The 23579-nt window shown below is 41.9% G+C and overlaps 1 protein-coding gene across 1 annotated transcript in view; it reads right to left on the reverse strand.

Moving 5' to 3' along the window:
- The window catches only part of ADGRG4 (adhesion G protein-coupled receptor G4), an 83632-nt gene that overhangs the window by 23905 nt on the left and 36148 nt on the right, over positions 1 to 23579 (reverse strand). Inside the window, exons 11-14 of the mRNA XM_032841448.1 lie at positions 18565 to 18781; positions 17434 to 17596; positions 6992 to 7126; positions 2174 to 2293 (exon numbers count right to left, since the gene is read on the reverse strand). Coding sequence (XP_032697339.1) covers positions 2174 to 2293; positions 6992 to 7126; positions 17434 to 17596; positions 18565 to 18781 — 635 coding nt within the window. The remainder of the gene's footprint in view (positions 1 to 2173; positions 2294 to 6991; positions 7127 to 17433; positions 17597 to 18564; positions 18782 to 23579) is intronic.

Here is a 23579-nt window from a genome sequence, read left to right on the forward strand (position 1 = left end):
TGGGCTCAGAGATTACAGCTTCTCTACTTGACTATGGAGTATGGACAGTATTGAGCAACCTGCATCTGTCTACTTTCTCTTGGTTTAAAAAAAAAGAAAAAAATTTAAAAATGAGGTACAGGGGCACCTGGGTAGCTCAGTTGGTTGAGCATCTGCCTTTGGCTTAGGTCTTGCTGCCAGGATCCTGCGATCAAGTCCCGCATCAGGCTCCCTGTTCAGTGGGGACTCTGCTTCTCCCTCTGCCCCTCCCTCTGCTATGCTCATACTCTCTCTCTCTCCAACACTCTCTCTCTAAAATAATTAAAACCTTTAAAAAAATGAAATTTTAAAATGGGGTTATAGAAGGTCACCAAAGGTTGGGTTTGAGATGTTTGGGTGAGTTAAGTGGGCATTCTGACCATATGGCTTCTCCTCCGATATCTTCGGTTGTGATGTTTAATGGACATCCTTGAAGTTTAAGATGGCAATTTTATTTTTTTAAAGATTTTGTTTATTTGACAGACAGAGATCACAAGTAGGCAGAGAGGCAGGCAGAGAGAGAGAGGGGGGAAGCAGGCTCCCCGCTGAGCAGAGAGCCCGATGTGGGGCTCGATTCCACGACCCTGAGATCATGACCTGAGCCAAAGGCAGAGGTGTAACCCACTGAGCCACCCAGGTGCCCCCAAGATGGCAATTTTAAAATAAAATTCTCTCCTAATGGTGACTTGTGCCCTGCCACTGAATGGGAGAATTAGCAGTACCTGTAGGATATTACTTGGAATTGACATTCTCTGTTATATCTTTGCTCTTGTTTATTCTTCCATCTGTTTGTTTGTTTCACTGCAAAGGAAAGATGATGCTCAGGGTTTTGTTTGTTGTTTGTTTGATTTAAGATTTTATTTATTTATTTGAGAGAGAGCACGGACAGGGGGAGGCGCATAGGGAGAGGGCCAAGATGACTCCCCACTGAGTGAGGAGCCCAACATGGGGCTCAGTCTCAGGATTCCAGGATCATGACCTGTGCTAAAGTCAGATGCTTAACAGACTGAGCCACCCAGGGGCCCCAAGATGATGCTTGGTTTTAAATATTAAAAGTGTACAAGTTGCTTTGTTACAATAAAACTCAGTGTGTACACACATACACACAAATATCTGGTAACAGAGGAATTTGCCACACCCTCCTGGTGGAAGGCCCAGGAGGAGGCTATGAAAGGTCAGGGCAGGTCCAATGTGGGGTAGGTGTTCTTTGCAGAACTTTGGAATTTGTTTGCTGGAGGGTGCTTGGAGAGCTGGGGCCTGTGTTGGAATTGAGAGATCTTATCCATCTAACATGTTTCTTTGGTATCTGGTGTTTCTTACATCCTTTTCCCACCCTTCCTCCTTCCCTCCTAGAATTAAGACCTGTGAAAAATATGCTGTACCATATGGTCGTTTCGATTGGGAATGAAGGAAGCTATTAAGACTTCACACTGGACATACATTAACATCAAAGAATGGAATAGTAGTTCATTCTTATACTACAGCTAAATTTGATCATTTAGTAATATATTCCATATGTTATGCCATATGACTATGGTTTTAATTCGTTGGTGATAATTAATACATATTTTAATGCTCTTAGTGGCAATTCAAAAGGATCAAAATGTTCAATTATTTTAAATTGTTTGCCTCACTCAAAAACAAATGGAATTCAATATGATATAGTGTAATGGGACCACCAAAACATCCACCTGCCCTAGTCAGTCCTCTGCCGATCTGTCACTGTGCTAGAAGCCCACCATTACTTATCCTTTTAAGCCATGGCATTATGTTTAGAAGGCCTCAACTACAACACACCTCTACTGCCTAAAATGGGATGATCTTCTTTAAGTCTTAGAACCACATCTGTTAAATAGCCCAGTTTTTAAAGATTTTATTTACTGGACACACACAGAGCGAGAGAGAGCACACACAAGCAAGAGGAGCGGCAGGCAGAGAGAGAGGGAGAAGCAGGCTCACTGTTGAGAGGGAGAAGCAGGCTCCCTGGACCCGGATATGGGACTTGATCCCAGGACCCTGGGATCATGACCTGAGCTGAAGGCAGAGACTTAACCCACTGAGCCACCAAGCACCCCACTACTCCATTATTTTTAACAGAAAGCCCAAGGAGGGTTTCAAAGTCCTTCCTATCCTGAGATGAAAAAGGGTACACTACCTGGTTTCCTTCAACATGCTGCAAAGTGATAACCACCGGCTCAGCCAAGTTTTCAAGGGATGTGTCTGAAACGCTGGCACTCACCACGAAGGTGCTTAGTGCTTTAGTGATGCTTCCGGTCTGTGGGTGAGACATAACGAAGAGTTCAGCTTATAAATCCCCAATTTCTAGCATGTCAACAATTAATTCAGAGTTACTAATGCATGGCAGGAGGTACAGAAATACAGAAAATAAAATCACAAGCTGAAGAAAAAATTTTATTTGTATTTATTTTTATTATTTTACTTCTTTTTAAAGTAAACTCTATACCCCACTTGAGGCTCGAACTCATGACCCCGATATCAAGAATTTCATGCTTTACTGACAGAGCCGGCTAGGCGGCCCGTGAGAAAAAGTTATAGATGTCATTTAGCTCATCTCCTGTCTTCTTGTCTTGCTGGCAAGCATCGGCTTTGCTGCTACTTTGTTGATACTTGCTACTCAGTACCTCACTAGCTGCGACATGAAACCATTCCCTACTTCCATAACTCCCAACCCTGACATTTCACAACTTATCTTAGCTCTAACTCCTAACCACCTGTACTTACTTTTAGAGGGGCCCCTCCCCCAAGAAACATAAATTTGTCATGGGTTAGTTATAAGCCACCCTTTTGTTCCTCCCCCCTGAAGTTGGAAGCAGGAGGATAAACATCCAGGTTGAAATAAGTTTCTGAGGGCCATCATCTCCTCCCTAGGGGACTGTGAGATCTGAGGTCAGAGCAGAGATGTCGCATGACCTCGTGTCCCCCCTCATGGCCGGACATAGAACAAGCATTTCATCTTGTGCCCGAGCGAGCCGGTTACATCGTTAGGTGCTTTCTACATACACTCTCTTCAGTCCGCACTGAAACAATATACACATTTTCTGGATAAACAGAAGGTTGGGGAGGCTCAAAGGCTTGGGCAAAGATCCCACAGCTAGGGCACGATGGCGCAAGGACGCTTCATAAATATTGGTTCAAAGGAGATCCCATAGAATGTAGCTGTTAGGATGTGGCAACTTGCTAATTCTCAAGGCCAAAGGGCCACAGGCCAAGGCCCCAGGGGGCGAGGCAGCTGGGAGATTGCCTCTTTTGGGGCACATGTGAAGAGACAAGAGGTGAGGCAGGCACAGGACAGGAGGGCTGGGGAGAAAGTCCTCTGAGGACTTGCCAAGAAAGCCTAAATGAGGTGAACCCAGATGATGTTCCTTGCAGAGCCTGCTGGCCCATTTTCAGAAGATGCCCGGCGCTCCTATTTCTGAGCCCTGAAGCCCCTGAGAACTGGGTAACTGTGAACACAGCCTGGGGTTTCGCTAGGAAGCTACTCCCTTCCCTTTCCTGACCAGCTCTGTTCCTCTAAAGCCAGCCTGGTGGTCCCAGGCTCTTTTCCCAGAGAAATTCCCGTGCGGTGGCCTGAGGCCAAGGTGAATCTACAGCACAATATGGTGCCCAGGGCCCCGGATGACCATCCAAAGACCAAGCGCTAGCCCAAGCCCTCTTGTTCTCCTTAAAATCTCTTCCCCTCTGGTACACTGATAACAGGAAGAAAAGTGGACCAGTGGACATCAAACAATCTTCCCAACTTAGGAAGAGATACAGTTTTCTGGAGTGGAAATGCCAAAAGAGGGGAAACACACCACAACCCAGGACTTAATTAACCTGTCCTCTGGTTTTATTTCTCTTCCATACAAAATGGCAGCCACGCAGGAAAAGGTGCTACATCATTTCTCCCTCTTCCACACTTTGGCTCAAGGCTCAAGTTTTACCTGTTCCACTTCTGAACCTTTTAGAGAAGTTGTTCCCTCTACCGGAAGCCCTCCTCCACACTTCTCCCTGCCCCTTTTATCTCCTACCTTCTACTCAACCTTGGGTTCCGGCCCACACCTCTCTAGGTCTTTCCTGATCTCCCCAATCTTTCCACTATGCTCCCAGAGCCCCTGTGCCATATTGTACTTGCCTAACATTTTGTCCTTTTAGAGACCCTCCTCTCATGGTGGAGGAGGTATGTGTTTTCCAAGAGCGCTGTCTTCTCAACAAATTTTTTTTCAATATTTTATTTTTACGTCATCTCTACACCCAATGTGGGGCTGGAACTCACAACCCCAAGATCCAAGGTCACCCGGTCCACTGACGGAACCAGCCAGCTTCCCCTTATCAAGCATTAAAAGTAAAATGTTGCAGTGGCTGTTAAGATTTTGATAAAAAGATCAGAGGAAGCAACGTGAAAGCAAGGCTAACTTGGGACTTGGGGAAAAGGTAGTTAAAGGGAGGCATCTCTTATAAGCACTCCCTCCCCAGTGATCAGTGGCACCAGACCCAGGTTCAAGGTCATCCCCTTCAAGGTTAGAATCTGTCGGTATCTGTTCTCCCCCCTCACACCAAAAGTTCCATGAGGACCCACACCATGTCTCTGTAGCTCGCTGTTGTATCTCCAGCCCCCAGCACGACACAAGACCCCTAGTAGGATCTCGATCACTATTTGCTGGTTGAGTAATAACTGTGTGACTGACTGACTACCTTGTGTCACCTCTAGCAGGCGCTCCCCTCTTTGAGTCTCAACATGGTCATCGGTAAAATGAGACGGGCCACTAAGAGTTACAAGGGCCCTTCCGGTTCTGAATGTGACGGCAGGCTACTTCTAATCCATTATCTGGCACTATGACGTCCGTAGGCTAATTTTGTCAAAGATCTTTAATCCCCTTCCGTGGAAGATGTTAGTGAATAAAAATTACTTATTAGGTGTGAAATCTATGCAAAATAAGTTTATCTTCTCTTCTATGCGACAAGCACAGCTCTCTCAAGGAGAGAAATTAAGACAAAAATAATGGTATATCAAATGAGACAGAGAAATTTCAAGTTTACCAAAAGGATCAGAGTGCTATGAACCACATTCTTCCTTTTTATTAAAGTTTTTGTTCACTGTCTTGTCCCCAGTCTAACCAATTTTTTCCAATTAAAAACAAGGCTTAATATATATCTACTGAAAACATGTTGGATACCTAGCCCTGTGCCAGGGCCATGAAAATAAAACATGTCTGACCTACGACATCTGCCAGTCTACTTAGGGAAACTGGACTAGAGACTAGTTGGATACAGAAGACAAGGATGCAAGCGGTGGGTGTGGAGGAAGGCAGGGGCTCATGAACTCCAGGTGGACTTTCTGGGTGGGATTTGAGCTGAACCCACATAGAATATACATAGAAAGGGGAGCCGCTAGAGAATTCCAGGAGAACAGGACATCCTACAGATATAACTGGAGACAATGTGTTATATTTGAGTTGGTATGTGGTATATTTAAGTTGGCCTGGTGCAATCTCCCTGCAATAACTCTCTGTATATTTGACCATTATGAATTCATTCCTTTGGATAGCCTCTCTAAAAAATGCAAATACACATGGGTGTTAATGTATGGATCTCTTAAAAACTTGAACTTTGGAGTCAGACAGCGGGTTTGATGACCAGTTATGCCACTTCTAGCTGTGTGGCCTTGAGCAAAATAACTTAGCCTCTTCGTCTAGGTCCGTTCAAGCTGTTAGAACAAAATATCAGATTGAGCGGCTTCTGAATAACAGAAACATCTTTGTCCCAGCTCTGGAAGTTGGAAGTCCAAGATCAGGGTGCCTACATGGTCAGGTTCTGGTGAAGGCTTGCTTTCCATTTCAGAGAGGGCAGCTTCCTGCTGTATCCTCACATGGAGGAAGGGTCAAGCAAGCTCTCTGGGGCCTCTTGAATAAGGGGACTCATCCCATTATGACGACTCCACCCTTATGAACTCATCCCCTCCCAAAGGCTCCATCTCCTAATACCATCATCTCGGGGGTTAGGATGTCAATGAATGAATTCTGGGGGACACAAACATTCAGACCACAGCACTCTTTGAGTCAAGGTTCCTCCTAAGTAAATGAGATAATAAAGTGTGAACATTAACAATTAATAGTGATCATCAACCATTTCATGCGATCTCTGGCGGCCGTCTTCCCAACAGCTACATGGGACAGAGTGGGCTGAATGAATGAACCTTTTATTAGGCACAGCCCCCAAAGAGGCAAATAATAATAGTGACGCAAACAGTTACCTGCTGATAATGACATGCTAGGCAATGTTCTAAGCACTTTCTGTGCATTAACTCCTTTAATTCTTAATAGCCCAGTGAGGCACTGTTATTATCCTATTCTACGTAAGGCCCGTGGAGGTTGGGTAACCCACCCAAGGCCCCACAGCTAGACTATGGCACAGCTGGCTGTAAATTCAGCCAGTCCCAGATCCATGCCCATAACCACCACATCATACTCTCTCTTGGTTTTAAAAATGGGTAAGGACTGGAGCCCTGAGAGAAGGTTCTGTGAAAGCGGTGGGAAGGAGTGACACATGCTCTAGGTCAAGTGTCCTCCTGGCCAACGCTCAGCTTCAAATGAGTTGGCCCAAATCAATGGGCGTGGAGGCTCAGAGGAACCAAGGAAGATTCGGGAAGAAAGCATGAACAAGTTGGAACAACACTCATCAGGAGGACTTGCTGTCCTTTTCTGATTTTAAAACCATCCTGAGGTCTCTGTCTGGTCACCACAAGATCTGTAAGGTCCCTTGCAGAGCCGAGAAGCTGTGAAATTTAAAAAACTGGGAACATCATTAAAGAAGACATTGATTCATGTTGAGGGCCGGGGTTGTGCCAGGAGACTTGCAGAATAAATCAGAGAGCATATTCTAAAATAAACAGAACATCATGAAAATAGCAAGAGCTCATAATTACAATGAGTCACCGTATGTCAGCTCATGACAGTTTCCAGAGGCAAGAACTTACCTTAAAGAGTGAAGTTTGGCCAAAAAAATTAAACAAGATGGTCTGTAATTTGTTAACAGGAATCTTCTCCCTCAGTGATTTAGGCAAATATATGGAAGCCAAAATCCTTCCCAGAGGGACCTCACCCAGGTAAATCTGCCAAGACAAGGCGGGAAGTGGAAACTGGAATCATCCCCCATGAGCCGGAACCACCCCCTCCTCCCACCCCAACCCCAGCTTCAACCCCCAGAGCATCATGCTGTAGGGCTGAAGGGTGGGAGCTAGTTGTACAAGCTATGAAACACCTTTTTTTCTGAAAGATTTTATTTATTTTTTTGACAGAGAGGGAGACAGAAAGAGAGGGAGGACACAAGCAGGGGGAGTGGGAGAGGGAGAAGCAGGCTTCCCACTGAGCAGAGAGCCCAATGCGGGGCTCGATCCCAGGACTCTGACATCGTGACCTGAGCTGAAGGCAGATGCTTCACGACTGAGCCACCCAGGTACCCTGTATGCAACACCTTTTATGTACACACACACACACACACACACACACACACACACACCCATTTTTCTTCCCAAACTTCTCTCTGGTCTACTTGCATCTGGGTATGTATAGAGGTGGAAAGGGGAATGACAAATCAGGGGATTTGCCCTAATTCTCGGAAATAAAGGCCAGTCTTTGAAAGTAGACCCCCTTCACCCATACAGTTCTGAGAGGGAAAAAAATGAAACAAAAAAACCGATACAATAGGCATTACCGATACATTAGGCATTGCCCCGTATTTTATTGGGCAATACTTTTGTTGAAAAGACAGGGAAGTAAAGCAGTAAGGCCTTAGGAATTCCGCTAGAGGCTCGAAAGTAGGAAAATTCACTGATTTGATTGGTAATAGTATTTTATAAGTATTAGAACATTTTTTTAAAAAGTATTAGAACATTTTTGAGAGTGAAAGGGGGCTTTACCACTAAACTGGGACCACAGTTGTAAACCTGGACTCTACCAGGCAAGACAGGGTATATGGTCACCTTTACATGTGTTCACTCATGTATTAGCTCTGAAATGTATGTTGTATGATATCAGGAAATGGTGGCTCAGAGAGGTTAAGAGACTTGCCTAGGGTCACACAGCTGGGATATAGTTGAACAAAGACATGTGTAATTTGGACCTCCATTTCCCCCATTTTCCGTGTGGTCTATCAAGGAACTATTACCTAGCCAGCTGTGGAAGTGGGGGAGATAAGAGTTTACAATATTTTAAAAAATTATTTGCGAACCCTAAAGCAATATGACTCTTCTGCCAGCACAAATAAACTCCACTGAGGCAATGAAGGACTGTGGAGAGGTTCTGATTGTCTTTAAGATTTTAGTTATTTATCCAACAGAGAAAGACACAGTGAGAGAGGGAACTCAAGCAGGGAGAGAGGGAGAGGGAGAGGGAGAAGCAGGCTTCTGGCTGAGCAGGGAGCCTGATGCTGGGCTCAATCCCAGGACCGTGGGATCATGACCTGAGCCAAAGGCAGACACTTAACCCATTCAGCCCCCCAGGCAGCCCGGAGAAGTTCTGATTTAGCTTCAATATGAAAGCAGTTTGGTACCAAGAATGTGATTGGGGTTGGTTGACTTGCTTCTCCCCCAAAGTCTATAACAGAAAACCCCATATGTAACCAAAATACAATGGGAAGTCAACGTCTGCCTCTGGCAAGACTGAGTGGCTCTGAATGGACTTGACCCTCCTGTGCGCGACAACAATACGGAACAACCACAACTCGAAAGCACTGGGAAATGAACAAAAGCAGGCCGATTCCGGACCAGAGCAGAGATTTGGAAAAAGGCAACATTACAACAAGAGTTACCTATTTTTACAGCTTTTAACCTGATGGCAAGGTGAAACTAATGTTGTGAAGAACACTCAAAATTCTGATAGAAAACCTGCAGTCTTAGTGACATGAAGAACCATAAAACAAAGGTCAGGGTAATCACAACCTGTCACTGGAAACTCTGCGGGGTCAGGGGAGGAGCAGGGAATTATGGGAAAGAGGAAGCTAGACAGGAGGAGCCAAAACTCTCTCTTTTTTTTTTTAAGATTTATTTGTTTAAGAGAGAGTACCCAGGTGAACCTAGCACAGTGTGAGGGGGCAGAGGGAGATGCAGACAAGCAGACACGGCAGGGAGCCCGTGCTGGGCTGGATCCCAGGACCCAGGCATCATGACCTGAGCTGAAGTTAGACACTTAACCTACTGAGCTACCCAGGCACCCCACCAGGAGGAGACATAATTCTGAGTATAGACTCTGCCTGGCCTCCGAAGCATTAATGTACAAGACAGACTCCAACTAAGGATAAAGAAACTTTACTGAGATTTAGGCTGCCATCCAAGAGATGGAATCTGCTGTTCAGCTCCAACAGAGTCATTTGCCTGGTATAACAAAAGTCAATAGTCTTCCAAAGAATATAGCAGAATCTGGAATTTCCACAATATAACATTCACAATATCCAGGACATAATTCAAACTTACCCCACGTGTGAAGGAAAAATGAATGTGACTCATTTTGAAGTGAAAAGGCAATCAGTGGAGATCAACCTGCAGACGACCACAATGTTGGAGTCAACAAACAAGGATTTTAAAGCAGCTGGTGTAATTATGCTCAGGTATTTAAAAGAAAATATGCTTGCAATTAAAACAAAAAGAAGAAATACCAGCGGAAAAGCAAGCAGAAAAAGGACAAAAATGGAAATTCTAGAACAAAAAATACAGTATCAAAAATGTTTAAATTGCTTTGGATGGGTCCAAGAGTAACATGAAGATAACAGATGTCAGTGAACTTGGAGAGAAATCAGTAGAAATTACAGTCTCAGAAAAATAAATAGTAAAGGGCACCTGGGTGGCTCAGTGGGTTAAAGCCTCTGCCTTCAGCTCAGGTCATGATCCCAGGGTCCTGGGATCAAGCCTCGCATTGGGCTCTCTGCTCAGCAGGGAGCCTGCTTCTTCCTCTCTCTCTGTCTGCTTCTATTGCCTACTTATGATCTCTGTCAAATAAATAAATAAAATCTTAAAAAAATTGTAAAATGATTAAAAACATGAACATAGCTCCAGGGACTTGTGGGGGCAACATCCAAAAATCTTACATACATGTAACTGGGGTCCCAAAAGGAGAGGAGAGAAAGAATGGTGAAGAAGCAATATTTAAAGAAATAAAGATGGAGGGGCGCCTGGGTGGCTCAGTGGGTTAAAGCCTCTGCCTTCGGCTCAGGTCATGATCCCTGGGTCCTGGGATGGAGCCCCACATCAGGCTCTCTGCTCAGTGGTGAGCCTGCTTCCCTTCCTCTCTCTGCCTGCCTCTCTGCCTACTTGTGATCTCTGTCAAATAAATAAATAAAATCTTAAAAAAAAAAGAAATAAAGATGGAAAATTCCCCAAATTTGATAAAAGACATAAATTTACAGGTTCAGAAATCTCAGCAAACCTCAAGCAGGAGAAATGCAGAGAAAATACACCTACACACATAATGCTAAACTGCAAAGAAACAAAGAAAACACTGAGAACAATCAGAGAGGGGGCACCTGGGTGGCTCAGTCAGTTAAGCATCTGGCTCTTGATTTCGGCTCAGGTCATGATCTCAGAGTCGTGGGATCCAGCCCCACATCACGTTGGCCTCCACACTCAGAGGGGAATCTGTATCTCCCTCCCCCTCTGCCCCTTCCCCTGCTTGTGTTCTTTAAAATAAATATAAATATTATAAAAAGGAGAATAAAGGCAAAATAAAGACATTCTCAGATAAATGAAAATTAAGAAAATTCATCACCATCAGACCTGTACTATGAGAAATTCTAAGTAAATTTCTTCAAGTTGAAGGGAAATATTACTAGATGGAACTCTGACATTTAGGGAAGAAGGAAGAATATTGAAAATTATAAATATCTACATAAATATAGGAGACTATTTTTTCTTTCAATTTCACAAGACTCTTAAAACAATGATGATAACATTGTCTTGTGGGGGTTCTGATCTTAGATGTAATATATATGACAACTATAACATAAAATCCAGAGGGTGTAAATGGATGTGTATGGTCAAAGTTTGTGTGTTTTACATGAATTGGTACAATGTTGCCTTGAAGCAGACTACAAAAATAAAAGGATGCATATTATAATCTCTAGAGCAACCATCAAGAAAACAATGCAAATAGTGTAGCTAAGGAGTTAGTAAAAAATTAAAGTTCAATTGTAATAAATATTAAAATAAATGAAAAGGCATCAGGAAAAGAGGAACAAAAACCAGAAGCGACAGGTAGAAAATAAAATAAAACGGTACTCCTAAATCCAACCAGATCAAAAAAATACATTAAATGTTAAAAGAATTATACATGCTAATTCAAAGGCAGTTATTTGCAGGATGGATAAAAAAGTGAAACACAAACTGTATGCTATCTACAAGAAGTGTACTTTAAATATGAAGAAATAGAAAGTAAGTGGGTGCAAAAAAATATATATATATCAGATAAAATGGACTTCAAGACAAAGAATATTACCAGAAATAAAGAGAACTATTTCATAATGATAAATAAGTTAGTATTAGAGTTATTATGAGGAAGACATAACAACATACATGTATAGTCACCTTATAGCAGAGTCCCAAAATAAAGCAAAATTTGATACAACTAAAGGGAGAAATAGACAATTTCACAATCAACGTCAGAGATTTTAACACCTCTCTAAACTAGGAAACAACTAAGAAAAAAAATCAGTGAAGACTTAGATGATCTGAGTAACATTATCAACCCCTTTGAGATCTAATCGATATTTGTAGGACAACATATCCAATAACGGTAGAATACACCAAGTGTTTCAAGTGTATAAAACATCAAAATAGATCACACACTGGGTCATAAAACAAGTCTCAACAGATTTAAATGGATTGAAATTATTCTGAGTACATTCTGTGATCCATGTGAAATAAACAAGAAATCAACAACGGTAAGTCTTGGATGTTCCTCAAATGTTTGGGACTGAAAGAACATAGTTCTGAATAATCCACAGATCAAAGGAGAAAGTAGGAAATATTCTGAACTGACTGCTCATGAAAATACAGCATATCAGGGTGCTGGGTGGCTCAGTTGGTTGATGGACCAATTCTTGGTTTTGGCTCAGGTCATGATCTTGGGTGGTGGGATCAAGCCTGAGTTGGGCTCCACTCAGAGCCCGCTTGAGGGATTCTCTCTCTCCCTCTCTCTCTGCCCCTCCCCTTGCTCATGTTCCCTCTCTCTTTCTGAAAGAAAGAAAGAAAGAAAGAAAGAGAAATGAAAATACAACATCAAAATTTGCAGATCACAGCTGAAATTGCTTTGCAAGATATTTATAGCTTTTTATGATTATATTGGAAAAGAAGAAACATCTAAAATCAATGGCCCATGGATCCACCTTAAGAAACTAGATAAAGGGGGTGCCTGGGTGGCTCTGATGGTTGAGCGTCTGCCTTCATTCAGCTCAGGTCATAATCTGTGGGTCCTAGGATGGAGCCCCACATCAGGCTCCCTGCTCTGCAGGGAGTCTGCTTCTCCCTTTCCCTCTGCCCCTCCCCCTGCTTGCACTCTCTCCCTCTCTGTGTCAAATAAATAAACAAAATCTTAAGAAAAGAAACTAGATAAAGAAGAGCAAAATAAACACAAAGTAAATACACAGAGGGAAATAATAAAGCTAAAGCAGATGGTAACAAAATAGAAAACAAGTGATAAAGAAAATTAATGAAGTTGGTTCTTAAAAAGGATCCACAAAATTGAAAAATCTCTAGTTACACTGATTGAGAGGGAATAAAAAGAAGAAGAAGTTAACATTATCAAGAATTTGGGACGCCTGGGTGGCTCAGACGGTTAAGTGTCTGCCTTTGACTCAGGTCATGATCCCAGGGTCCTAGGATTGAGTCTCGCACTGGGTTCCCTGCTCTGCGGGGAGCCTGCTTCTCCCTCTGCCTGCTGGTCCCCCTGCTTGCATGCTCTCATTCTCTCTCTCTCTGACAAATAAATAAAATCTAAAAAAAATTATCAAGAATTAAAGAGAGATTGATAAATTAGTCAGCAGAACAAACTCTACCCAAGGCTTGATTTCATATGCCTCAAGCTAAGAATAGCTTTAATATTTCTTTTTTTTCTTTTTTTTTTTTTAAGAATGTGACAGGGGCGGGGCACCTGGGTGGCTCAGCAGGTTAAGCCTCTGCCTTCAGCTCAGGTCATGATCTCAGGGTCCTGGGATCGAGCCCCACATCAGGCTCTCTGCTCAGCAGGGAGCCTGCTTTTCCCTCTCTCTCTCTCTGCCTGCCTCTCTGCCTTCTTGTGATCTCTGTCTCTCTGTCAGATAGATAAATAAAATCTTAAAAAAAAAAAAAAAAGAATGTGACAGGGGCACTTGGGTGGCTCAGGGGGTTAAGCCTCTAGCTTCAGCTCAGGTCATAATCTCAGAGTCCCGGGATCGAGCCCAGCATCAAGCACCACATTGGGTTCTCAGGGAGCCTGCTTCCCCCTACTCTCTGCCTGCCTCTCTGTCGACTTGTGATCTCTTCCTCTGTCAAATAAATAAATCTTTTAAAAAAATAAAGAATGTGACAACTGGGGATGCCTGGGTGGCTCAGTGGGTTAAGCCTCTGCCTTCAGCTCAGGTCATGATCCCAGAGTCCTGGGATCGAGCCCCGCATTGGGCTCTCTGCTCAGCGGGGAGTCTGCTTCCCCCCTCTCTCTCTGCCTGCCTCTCTGTCTACTTGTGATCTCCGTCTGTCAAATAAATAAATAAAATCTTAAAAAAAAAAGAATGTGACGATGGAAGGAAGGAAAGGAGGGAGGAAGAGAGAAAGAGAAGAAGGAAGAAAAAGAGAAACAATAAAAATGTTCATCAGACAGAAACTACCTGTGACTTACAAAGCCTGAAATATTTATTACCTTTTACAGAAAAAGTTTGCTGACCACCCCTGTAAATCATACAGACATTAAGAAATCATTAGGAAATACTATGAACAGCTGTTGTCAACAGCTTGATAAGTTAGATGAAATAAATTCTCAAAAATATATAAATAATCAAAACAGACACAAGATGAATCAGAACACTGAATGACTCTCTATCCATTAAATTAATTGGGTTTGCTATCAAAATACTTTCCACAGAGAAATTCTAGACCCAGAGAGTTTCCTAGTGAAACTATCAGGCCTTTGATGAAGAAATAACACCAAAGTTACAGAAACTTTTTCCAAAAGTAGAACAGGGACCATTTCCCAACTCACTTTTATGAAGTTGGCATGACCCTAATCTAAAGCCTGATAAAAAAAAATTAGAAAAAAATTCTAGATCAACATCCTTCATGAGCATTACTGTAAAAATACTTAAAATACAAGCAAGTTGAAAATAGCAGTATATAAACGTGATAATCCATCATTACCAGTAAGTTTTCTTCCAGAAATGCAAGATTGGTTTAACATCCTAAAATCAGTGTAATTCACCGGATTAGAAGGATAAAGGAGAGAAGCCAAACGATTGCTTCAAGAGATACAGGGAAAAAAAAAATTTTTTTTTTTTTTTCACAAAATTCGGCAACCAATCACAATAAAATCTCTCAGCAAACTAGAAAGAGAAGGTAGTATCCACAATCAAATAAGGGGGATCTAAAAACAAAACAACAATTAAAAAAAACATGGCTAACATCACAGTAATGGTAAAATAGTAAATACTTTTTTCTGATATCAAGAAGAAGACAAAGATGTCAATTTAACTACTTCAATTCAGCATTTTATTGAAGGCACTAATAGCAGAAATGAATAAAAATCAATAAGAAAGACATTAAACTGTCTCTATTGCCAGATGACATTACAACTAACGGGTGAGATTAGCGAATTCATAGGATTCAAAATTAGATGATGATACACAGATAGACAGACAGACATAGACATAGATCTAGACATAGACTATCAACTTTATTTTTTTATTTAACAAAAGACATGTGATACTGCTCCACTTAAAACTTTAAAACATGCTGATACTATTCTTTTTTAAAAATATTTATTTATTTATTTATCTGACAGAGAGGGATCACAAGTAGGCAGAAAGGCAGGTGGGGGTGGGGAAGCAGGCTCCCTGCTGAGCAGAGAGCCCTTTGCAGGGCTCAATCCCAGGACCCTGAGATCATGACCTGAGCTGAAGGCAGAGGCTTTAACCCACTGAGCCACCCAGGGGTCCCCATACTGTTACTACTCTGCTTAAAACTACAAAACAAAGGGACGCCTGCGTGGCTCTGTCAGTTGAGTGTCCAACTCTTGATCTCAGCTGAGGTCTCGATCTCACCATGATGAATTCAAGCCTCACATTGGGCTCCACACTGGGTGTAAATAAATAAATTTATTCCTAAATATTTTATGTTTTCTGATGCTGTTGCAAATGGAATTTTTTAAATATAATTTTTCAGTTATTTGCTGGAAGTATATAAAAATAAAGTTGATGGTCTAGGTTTATCTCTGTCTATCATCTAGGAGTAAGTACGCTTGTGATGAGCAGAGGTTGATGTATGGAAGTGTTGAATCACTACATTGTATACCTGAAACTAATATAACACCGTATGTTAACTAACTGGAATGAAAATAAAAACTTCAAATAATAAATAAATAAATAAATAAATAAGGTAAAAAACATTGCTAAGGGACATTAAAATCAACCTGAGTATATGTTCCTGGATAAGAAGACTTAATATTACTGAGAAATCAGTCTCCCAAAATTAATCAATAGCTTCAACTCAATCCCAATCACTCTCAACACATTTCTTTTTGTACAAATTGATAATGATGTTTGAAAATTCCTATGGACACGGGAAAGGCCTAGAATAACCAAAGCTATCTTGAAAAAGAACAAAGTTGAAGGACTCCCACTACCTGACTTCAAGACTGTAGGAATCAACTGGGGTGCCTGGGGGGCTCAGTTGGTTAAACGTCTGCCTTCAGCTCAGGTCATGATCCCAGGGTCCTGGGATCGAGCCCCGCATTGGGCTCTCTGCTCAGTGGGAAGCCTGCTTCTCCCTCTCCCACTCCCCCTGCTTGTGTTCCCTCTCTTGCTGTGTCTCTCTCTGTCAAGTAAATAAATAAAATATTTTTTAAAAATGAAAAATAAAACTAATGTAGCACTATGTGTCAACTATATTTGTATTTAATTTATTTTTTTAAAGATTTCATTTATTATTTGTCAGAGAGCAAGAGAGCACAAGCAGTGGGAGTGGCAGAGGGAGAGGGAAAAGCAGGATCCCTGCTGAGTAAGGAGCCTGATGTGGGATTCAGTCCCAGGACCCTGAGATCATGACCTGAGCTGAAGGTAGACGCTTCTGAGTAGGTAGACTGACTGAGCTACCCAGGGGCCCTACACTTCAATTTTTTTAAAAAATGAAAAATCACTTCATGATCCACTTTATAGAACAGCATGATAGGTTCTTACAAACTTAAACTTACATCTTATGAGACAGCAATCCCTTTCCTGGGTATTTATTCATGATATATGAACACATATGTCTACACAGAGACATATCAGTTTTATCATTCATAATAGCCAAAACCTGGAAACAATCCAGTGTCCATGAACAGCAGACTAGATACACGATCTGTGGTATATCCATACAATGGAATATTATTCAGCAATAAAAAAGAATAAACTACAGAAACAGAAGAATGTACATATTTTACGATTCCACTTATATCAAGTTCTAGAACAGGCAAAACTATGGTGGCAGGATACCAGAACAGTGGGTGCTAGGGGAGGTCGTAGCTGTGGGGATTGACTGGGAAGGGGCAGGAGGGGGATTTTAGGGGTGACAGTAATATTCTGTGTCTTGATAGGGGTTTGAGTTACACAGACATATGCAACTGTTCGAATTCAGAAAACAGATACTTATAATTTGTGCATTTCCCCATATGTCAATTTTATAATTTTTTTAAACTATAAATTTTTTTAAAAAATGGTACCCTTCCCAATTGTTTTCTGCAGGGGTTGGTGGCCTGTGGCCTGCCAAAGGCTGAGGTATTGTGGTGTGATGGAAAGGGCCCAGACTTCAAAGCCAGACAGACATAACTTCGAATCCTGACTCTGCCATTAGGCTGTGTGTCCTAGAGCAAGTTACTTAACTACTCTGTTTCCTTATCCACACAGGTAGTAGCTCAGTGCCCCAACATATAATAAGCACTCTAGAAATGGCAGCTAATAATGAAGTAACATGTGAGATGATTTCGGGCCACAGGGGCCAAAGATGGTGTTGCTGAACACCTCATGGACACCATTCTGACCGAGCTCTTAGGCTTCTGAAGTTTCTATATGAATCTTCTCTGGGATATTTGTATTTTCATAAGGTCCCCCGAAGACTAAAACCTTTAAAAAGTATCCCCTCTCTCTCCCAAGGAGTCAGTGAATGAAGACTTGGCCTGATGGGTTCTTAGTTCCTGGAGGTAGACTCACCTCGGGGTCTGCGCCTTCTTCATAGGAGCGAATGGCAAACGCCATGCCTTCAAACATGTGATCCACCCGCAGGATGGCCAACGCCAGCCTGGCCACCGTCAGATTTGCTGTCCTCCCAGAAAACTCCATCTTGTGACCCACACGCTCGATTATCCTCAGAATTCTGCAAGGAACCGCAGGGAGAGAAGAGCATTCCTATCGCTGTAATATAAGACCCATACTCCTTGTGAGATGTCCTCAGTGTCAGACTTTTCCTTCCGTTTTAATCACTGTCTTTATACTGTGGAAGGGACTATCAAATCAGAGCACTGGCTTTGGAGTCAGACAGGCTGCGGTTTAAAGCTTAGCTCCTCTAATTTCTAACTGTGTGGGCAAATATGGTAACGTGGTTGAGCTTCTGTTTACTTACCTGCAACCCGGAGGTAAGCCTAGCACTCCTCTCACAAGTGGTTCTCAAGATTAAATGACATTGTTGTATGTAAAGCCAGATGCTACATGGAGTCATAGGCCAAGAAATTTGGATTTTATTCCATGTGTAACAGAAAGCCACTGAGGGGTTTTAAAGCAAGAGAATGACATGAGCTGATATGTGCGCGAAAGATTTGTGGGGGGAGCCCAGTTAGGAGGTTACTGTAGAAGGTCAGTGGAGAGATATGAGGCTGGGTCATGGGTGGGAGTGAGTTTGGGGATGGACGGAAGTAGATGGGTTTGAGGAGTATTTCAGGGATTAAAAACCTCATGTCCAGTGCCTCCTGCAAGACTTGGTTACTGACTAGCTGTGAAGTAGAGGGAGGTAACTAGTATTATTCCCAAGCTTTTTGCTTCAGCAATAGGTGGATGCATTTTATAGAACTTGGGGGAGCACCAGGGCTGGGAAAATAGAGTGGAGGTTCAGTTTGGGGCAACTATTTACTTGAAACTCTGCAACAATTAATTCGAATTTTGAATTCGAATCTTGCAAAGCATCCCTCCACAATGGGGACTCATATGGGATGACCCCACTGCGTCATACTAATGCAGCTTTCCACGCATAGCTACCTGACTTTGACAATCTGATGGCTGTAGGCAAATGAATAACAAATAATATAGATTTTACAAAATAACTTATTTTATCAAAGCATTAGTACTTACTCATTTCTCACTTCATGCAGATCAGATGCTGAATTGTTTTGTTTTTCCAAAACAGCATTGATTATTTGTAATATAATCTGGGTTAGATTCATACTTATCTCATCACATTGTGAAATATCAGATACTTTAGAAACAATAATCTTTGTTTCTTCTTCAGCCAGAGGGGGGGATTCATTTATTAAATTTAAAACGTGCTCTGCGACATCATCTGCATTCTCTGGGGAAGGAAAATTGAAATAGAAAACCCGCATTATTTCCTTTGGGACCATGCTGGTCTGCTTCCTTCCCTTTCAAAAGTAAAGGCAGTCGGGGTGCCTGGGTGGCTCAGTGGGTTAAGCCTCTGCCTTCGGCTCAGGTCATGATCCCAGGGTTCTAGGATCAAGCCCTGAACTGGGTTCTCTGCTTAGCAGGGAGCCTGCTTCCCCCTCCCACCTCTCTGCCTACTTGTGATCTCTGTCTGTCAAATAAATAAATAAGATCTTTTAAAAAAAAAAAGTTAAGGCAGTCAAATGCAAATATCTACACAGGCAGCAAAATTTACAGTAAAAAAAAAAATGCTGGACCTCAATTTCTACAATAGGCAGAGTCCCAGAAAATAGCACACAAGTCAAGTTTTTATTCATTAAATCCTTTTTAAAATACACCAGGGAAACCTTTTTGTCACTGAAGATTATCTTGCAATTAGATTCTAATTAAGTTAAGACTTTTGAGTATTGGATTGAGTTAAGTAGATCCCACCTGTACGAAAATATCTGCAAACACTCAGTCTGTGTTTTCCTAATCAAGGGTGGTAGTGATATTTTTCTGTCAAGAACCAGCAATCACAGAAAAAAAAAAGCAACTATGGACCATGTATAATAAGGAGCAATTTCATTTAGATTTTTTTTTTTAGAGAAGAGGAACAATAGATATTAACTCGCCCACTTTTTTCTTCACTTTTTATTATGGAAATTTTCAAACATGCACAAAAGTAGAAAGACTAGTATAATGAATCCCCATATACCTCATGAATCACCTAGCTTCAACAAGTGTCAATGAAGAGCTAATCTTATTTTACCGACACTCTCACCCACCTTCCTGCAACCCCAGATTATTTTATTTTATTTTAAAGATTTTATTTACTTATTTAACAGACAGAGATCACAAGTAGGCAGAGAGGCAGGCAGAGAGAGAGAGGAGGAAGCATTCTCCCCGCTCAGCAGAAAGCCCGATGTGGGGCTCAATCCCAGAACCCTGGGATCATGACCTGAGCCAAAGGCAGAGGCTTAACCCACTGAGCCACCCAGGCGCCCCACCCCAGATTATTTTAAAGCAAATTCCAGACATATCATTTCATCCATAAATACTTCAGTATGCATCTCTACAATGAAAGACCCCCGTTTGTCGTCACCACAATGCCAGTATTTATTAAAACAAATCCAACACAAATTAGATTTTAGTTCGGTATAACCCACAGAAAGCTAAGCTCCTTGGGGTTCCCTCCCAGCTTAAAGCCCTCATATTTAAGTCCAGTAACTAAAATATATTGGAAAATATCAAGAAATACAATCCGTTGAGAAAAAGTCCAGAGAGAGATTGTATTCATAACTTAACCTGGGTTACATGACAAATAACCAAGTCTGTTTGGAAAAACAAAAGAAATTACCATAAACATCACCCTCCCCTCCATCCCCCTCTCTTTCTCCCTCTCTCTCTCTCTCTCTCTCTCTGCAAACAATTCCCTGTCCTTGTCTATGTAAATTAAGCAATCTTAACTGAGAGTCTCTCAATTTTCCCACCCCTTCAACCATTACTTCAATCTGCCCAACAATGGCCTAGGAACTGAGATGGAAGAAAGGGTGAGGTTGAACAAGGTTGTAATTACTTCTAAATTAACATTTTGTCCTTGGTACATCTGTCTTCTGGTCAGTTAAAGAAACTGAGAGAACAACAAGACAGGGGACAGAAGAAAAATACAGTGCTCTCATTCACAAGTCTTTCTATTGCTTTATTAAATTTTCAGGCTTTGCTGTAAATGGGATAGCCAGAGCCGCTGACCTGGAGTCATTCTTTGGGCCTTGGTGGTGTGACTTTACTTCCTTCAGTCCCTGCTGTCACAGGAGGAAAGGAAACAACAGGCGAATGGGAGAGTAACTATATTGTAGAAAGTAATTGTGGACTTTTCAGCTAGAGTTATATGGTTTTTAAGTCAAACTCAGGACAAACTACACTCATTGTGTAAAAATTCTAAGTCCTCGAGGAAAAGCAATAAAAGGAATCCTCCCTTATTCATTGTAAAATATATAAATCCTCCATTGCTTGAAATAATTAATCTGCCAATAATTGCAGCCGTCAAGACAAGAATCGTATCTGTTATTGATTCAACTTCTAATTGACAAGGAGGAAATAAATGGATGGTGGGCATTTTGGAGACAAGATACCACAAGGCATTGAGACATACATTCTCCAATTTCATTGTGATAGCCTGTTGTGATGGGTACTGACATTATTCCCTTTATACAGATTAAGGAATTGTGCCATAGAGGTTCTAACCCAGCTTTTAATCCGGACCTGTTTGAGTCTAAAGTTAGTGTTCTTTAATGTCACTTTCTACCACAGCATCTGTGCCTTTGTCCCTTTTCTCCACTCTTTTGGGGTTGGAACCTCTGTGCTTTACAGTCCTTCTCCCTGACATCCTGGAAATTACTTTGCTTTCTCTTCACCATCCACGATCCTGCCCAGGCCGTGGGATGGACACACCCACGTGAAAAGTTCCAGCCAACTTCATTAGAGTGTGATGCATCTTCAGTGTTTTCGAGGTCACAAAGACGAGGCAAAGCAAAGAACCCACATGCTTTTGAAATAAGGGTAATTTTTGAACTCTGCAATATTAAGGAGTTACATGAAATGAGCATTTAACTGGAGGAACTGACAAGTTTTTCTCCAACCAAGATATCTAATGCTCGTCAGCAAGATTGAAGGCTAAAGAAAAATTGTCTCAACGTGAATGCATTTTCTTTCCCTTACACTGTGCTCATTTTTCGTCAAGCTAACTTATAAGAAGCATTGCTCCGAAGCTAATAAATTTGATAATTTATTTTCAGTTATATCCATTACAGCCACTGTGCAACTCTTCTCATCCTCTGCGGATTTTTTTTTTAAACAAAGTGATTTCTGACAGTTAATTTTCTAAAAATCCTAACTCAGTGCAATGCTTCTCTTGTTGTTAAGGTTGTTTAACTTTTTCTCCTATGGAGAAAATTCTATTGTCGTGTCTAAGAAAAATGTGTCGCTCAGAGGAGGGAGGTCAGCATGAAACACAGACCTCTGTAACTCGCTGTCCACTTGCTTCGAGCTACAACCCTCCCTAGTGTACTGAGTTATGATTTTGGACCCAGAAACCATCAGACCTGTGCTTACTTTTCTAATTCTTCTAGATATTCCTTTGCAAGGATCTCAACCATCTTCTGCAAGGAAGACAAGTTCGAGGAGTTCACTGCCTCAAGGTAATTCCCTAGCTGTCCTGGAAGGCAATGGAATGCCTGCACCTCAGTTTTCAACTAGTCATCATGGTGTGGGGAGATGGGGGGCATTCACATGGTAGAGTTACACGTGACAAGGTGTGTAAAGACTGAGAGTCGATGAGGGAAACTTAGGCACACTTTCAAAACACGATAAGTTAGGTAGGACTTTAAGAATAGACTGAAAGGAGGGGTTGGGGAAAAATTCACCAAGAGCAACCTCAATTACACTGGTCAAAGTTAGCAAAAACAACAATTCACAGTCCCTGGTGGTTGATGAGAGATCTTCTAACCAATTGACAGGCAATTTAATCAACAAACTCTATGAAACTTGGTCAGTACAGTGAGAGGTCATGACATTTGAGCTAGGGACTGGCCCCATCTCCCAGAGCTCTGTCTTGTGGAAAAATCGCTCTACTGGTCTAGGTAGCTGAGTGGTAGTTACCATCTCCCACAGGTCCCTGGGGTAGAAGAACAATTCTGAGTGGATTTGAGAGCCAGTGGACCTTGGAAGTTCCCATATTTCTGGCTCGGGTCTGTGGAAGGTCCCTCCTGGGCAGTGGCAGATCCTGAGTGCCAGTGGTAAGTCCCCCTTCCCCTCAAATTCACACACAGCCCCTGCTCCATAGGGAAAACTCTGGTGAAGCATCTTGTGAAGGACACATTCATCACTCTACCATCTCCCGAGCTCTTCCCCATAGGACAGATATATTTTCATAGAGAAGGGTGAGGGAAAGCTTCAAAAACTGGCAATACTCTGTCCCAGTCAAGGGGATGGACTATAATGCGATCAGACTATGGAGCAATTTATGTCACAAGGTTTTGTCAAGAACAACAGAGCCATCAACTAGCAATTCGGAGGCTAACAGCTGGGTGTGATACCAAGAGAGGCACACCATCCAGAAGCTCAGCAGGGAGATCAGAGAAAGAAACAGAGAGAACCTAGCTAGAACCAGAGTCATTCCTGGTCGTCAGGGAGAATTAGTCCAAGCCCAAGCCTGCATCTCCTAAGGAGAAGCATCAGAAGATCTACACTGCAGGGACCATAGACTTCACTGAACTAGTCTAACCAATGGTATCTTGGACAGAAATTTAAAAAAAAAAGGCAATTCTAAAATTCATTAGAAACACACACACACACACACACACACACATACACACAAACCAAATAGCCAAATCAATCTTGAGAAAGCAGAACAAAGACATCACACTCCTTGATATCAAAATATAAAACAAATCTACAGTAGTCAAAACAGACCTATAAACCAATGGAACAGAATAGAGAGCCCAGAAACAAATCCACACATTCACCATCAACTGATCTTCAGTAAGAGCACAAAGAACAACAATGGGAAAAGGATAATCTCTTCCATAAATGGTGTTGGGAAAACTGAAAATTCAAATGCCAAAGAATGAAATTGGCCCTCCTGTTACACCATACACAAAAATCAACTCAAAATTATTCTAGACTTATATGCAAGACCTGAAACTCAAAAACCCCTAGAAGAGACCATA

This window comes from Lontra canadensis, unplaced genomic scaffold (genome assembly GCF_010015895.1).
Source record: "Lontra canadensis isolate GAN:19392208 unplaced genomic scaffold, GSC_riverotter_1.0 scaffold123, whole genome shotgun sequence".
NCBI lineage: Eukaryota > Metazoa > Chordata > Mammalia > Carnivora > Mustelidae > Lontra > Lontra canadensis.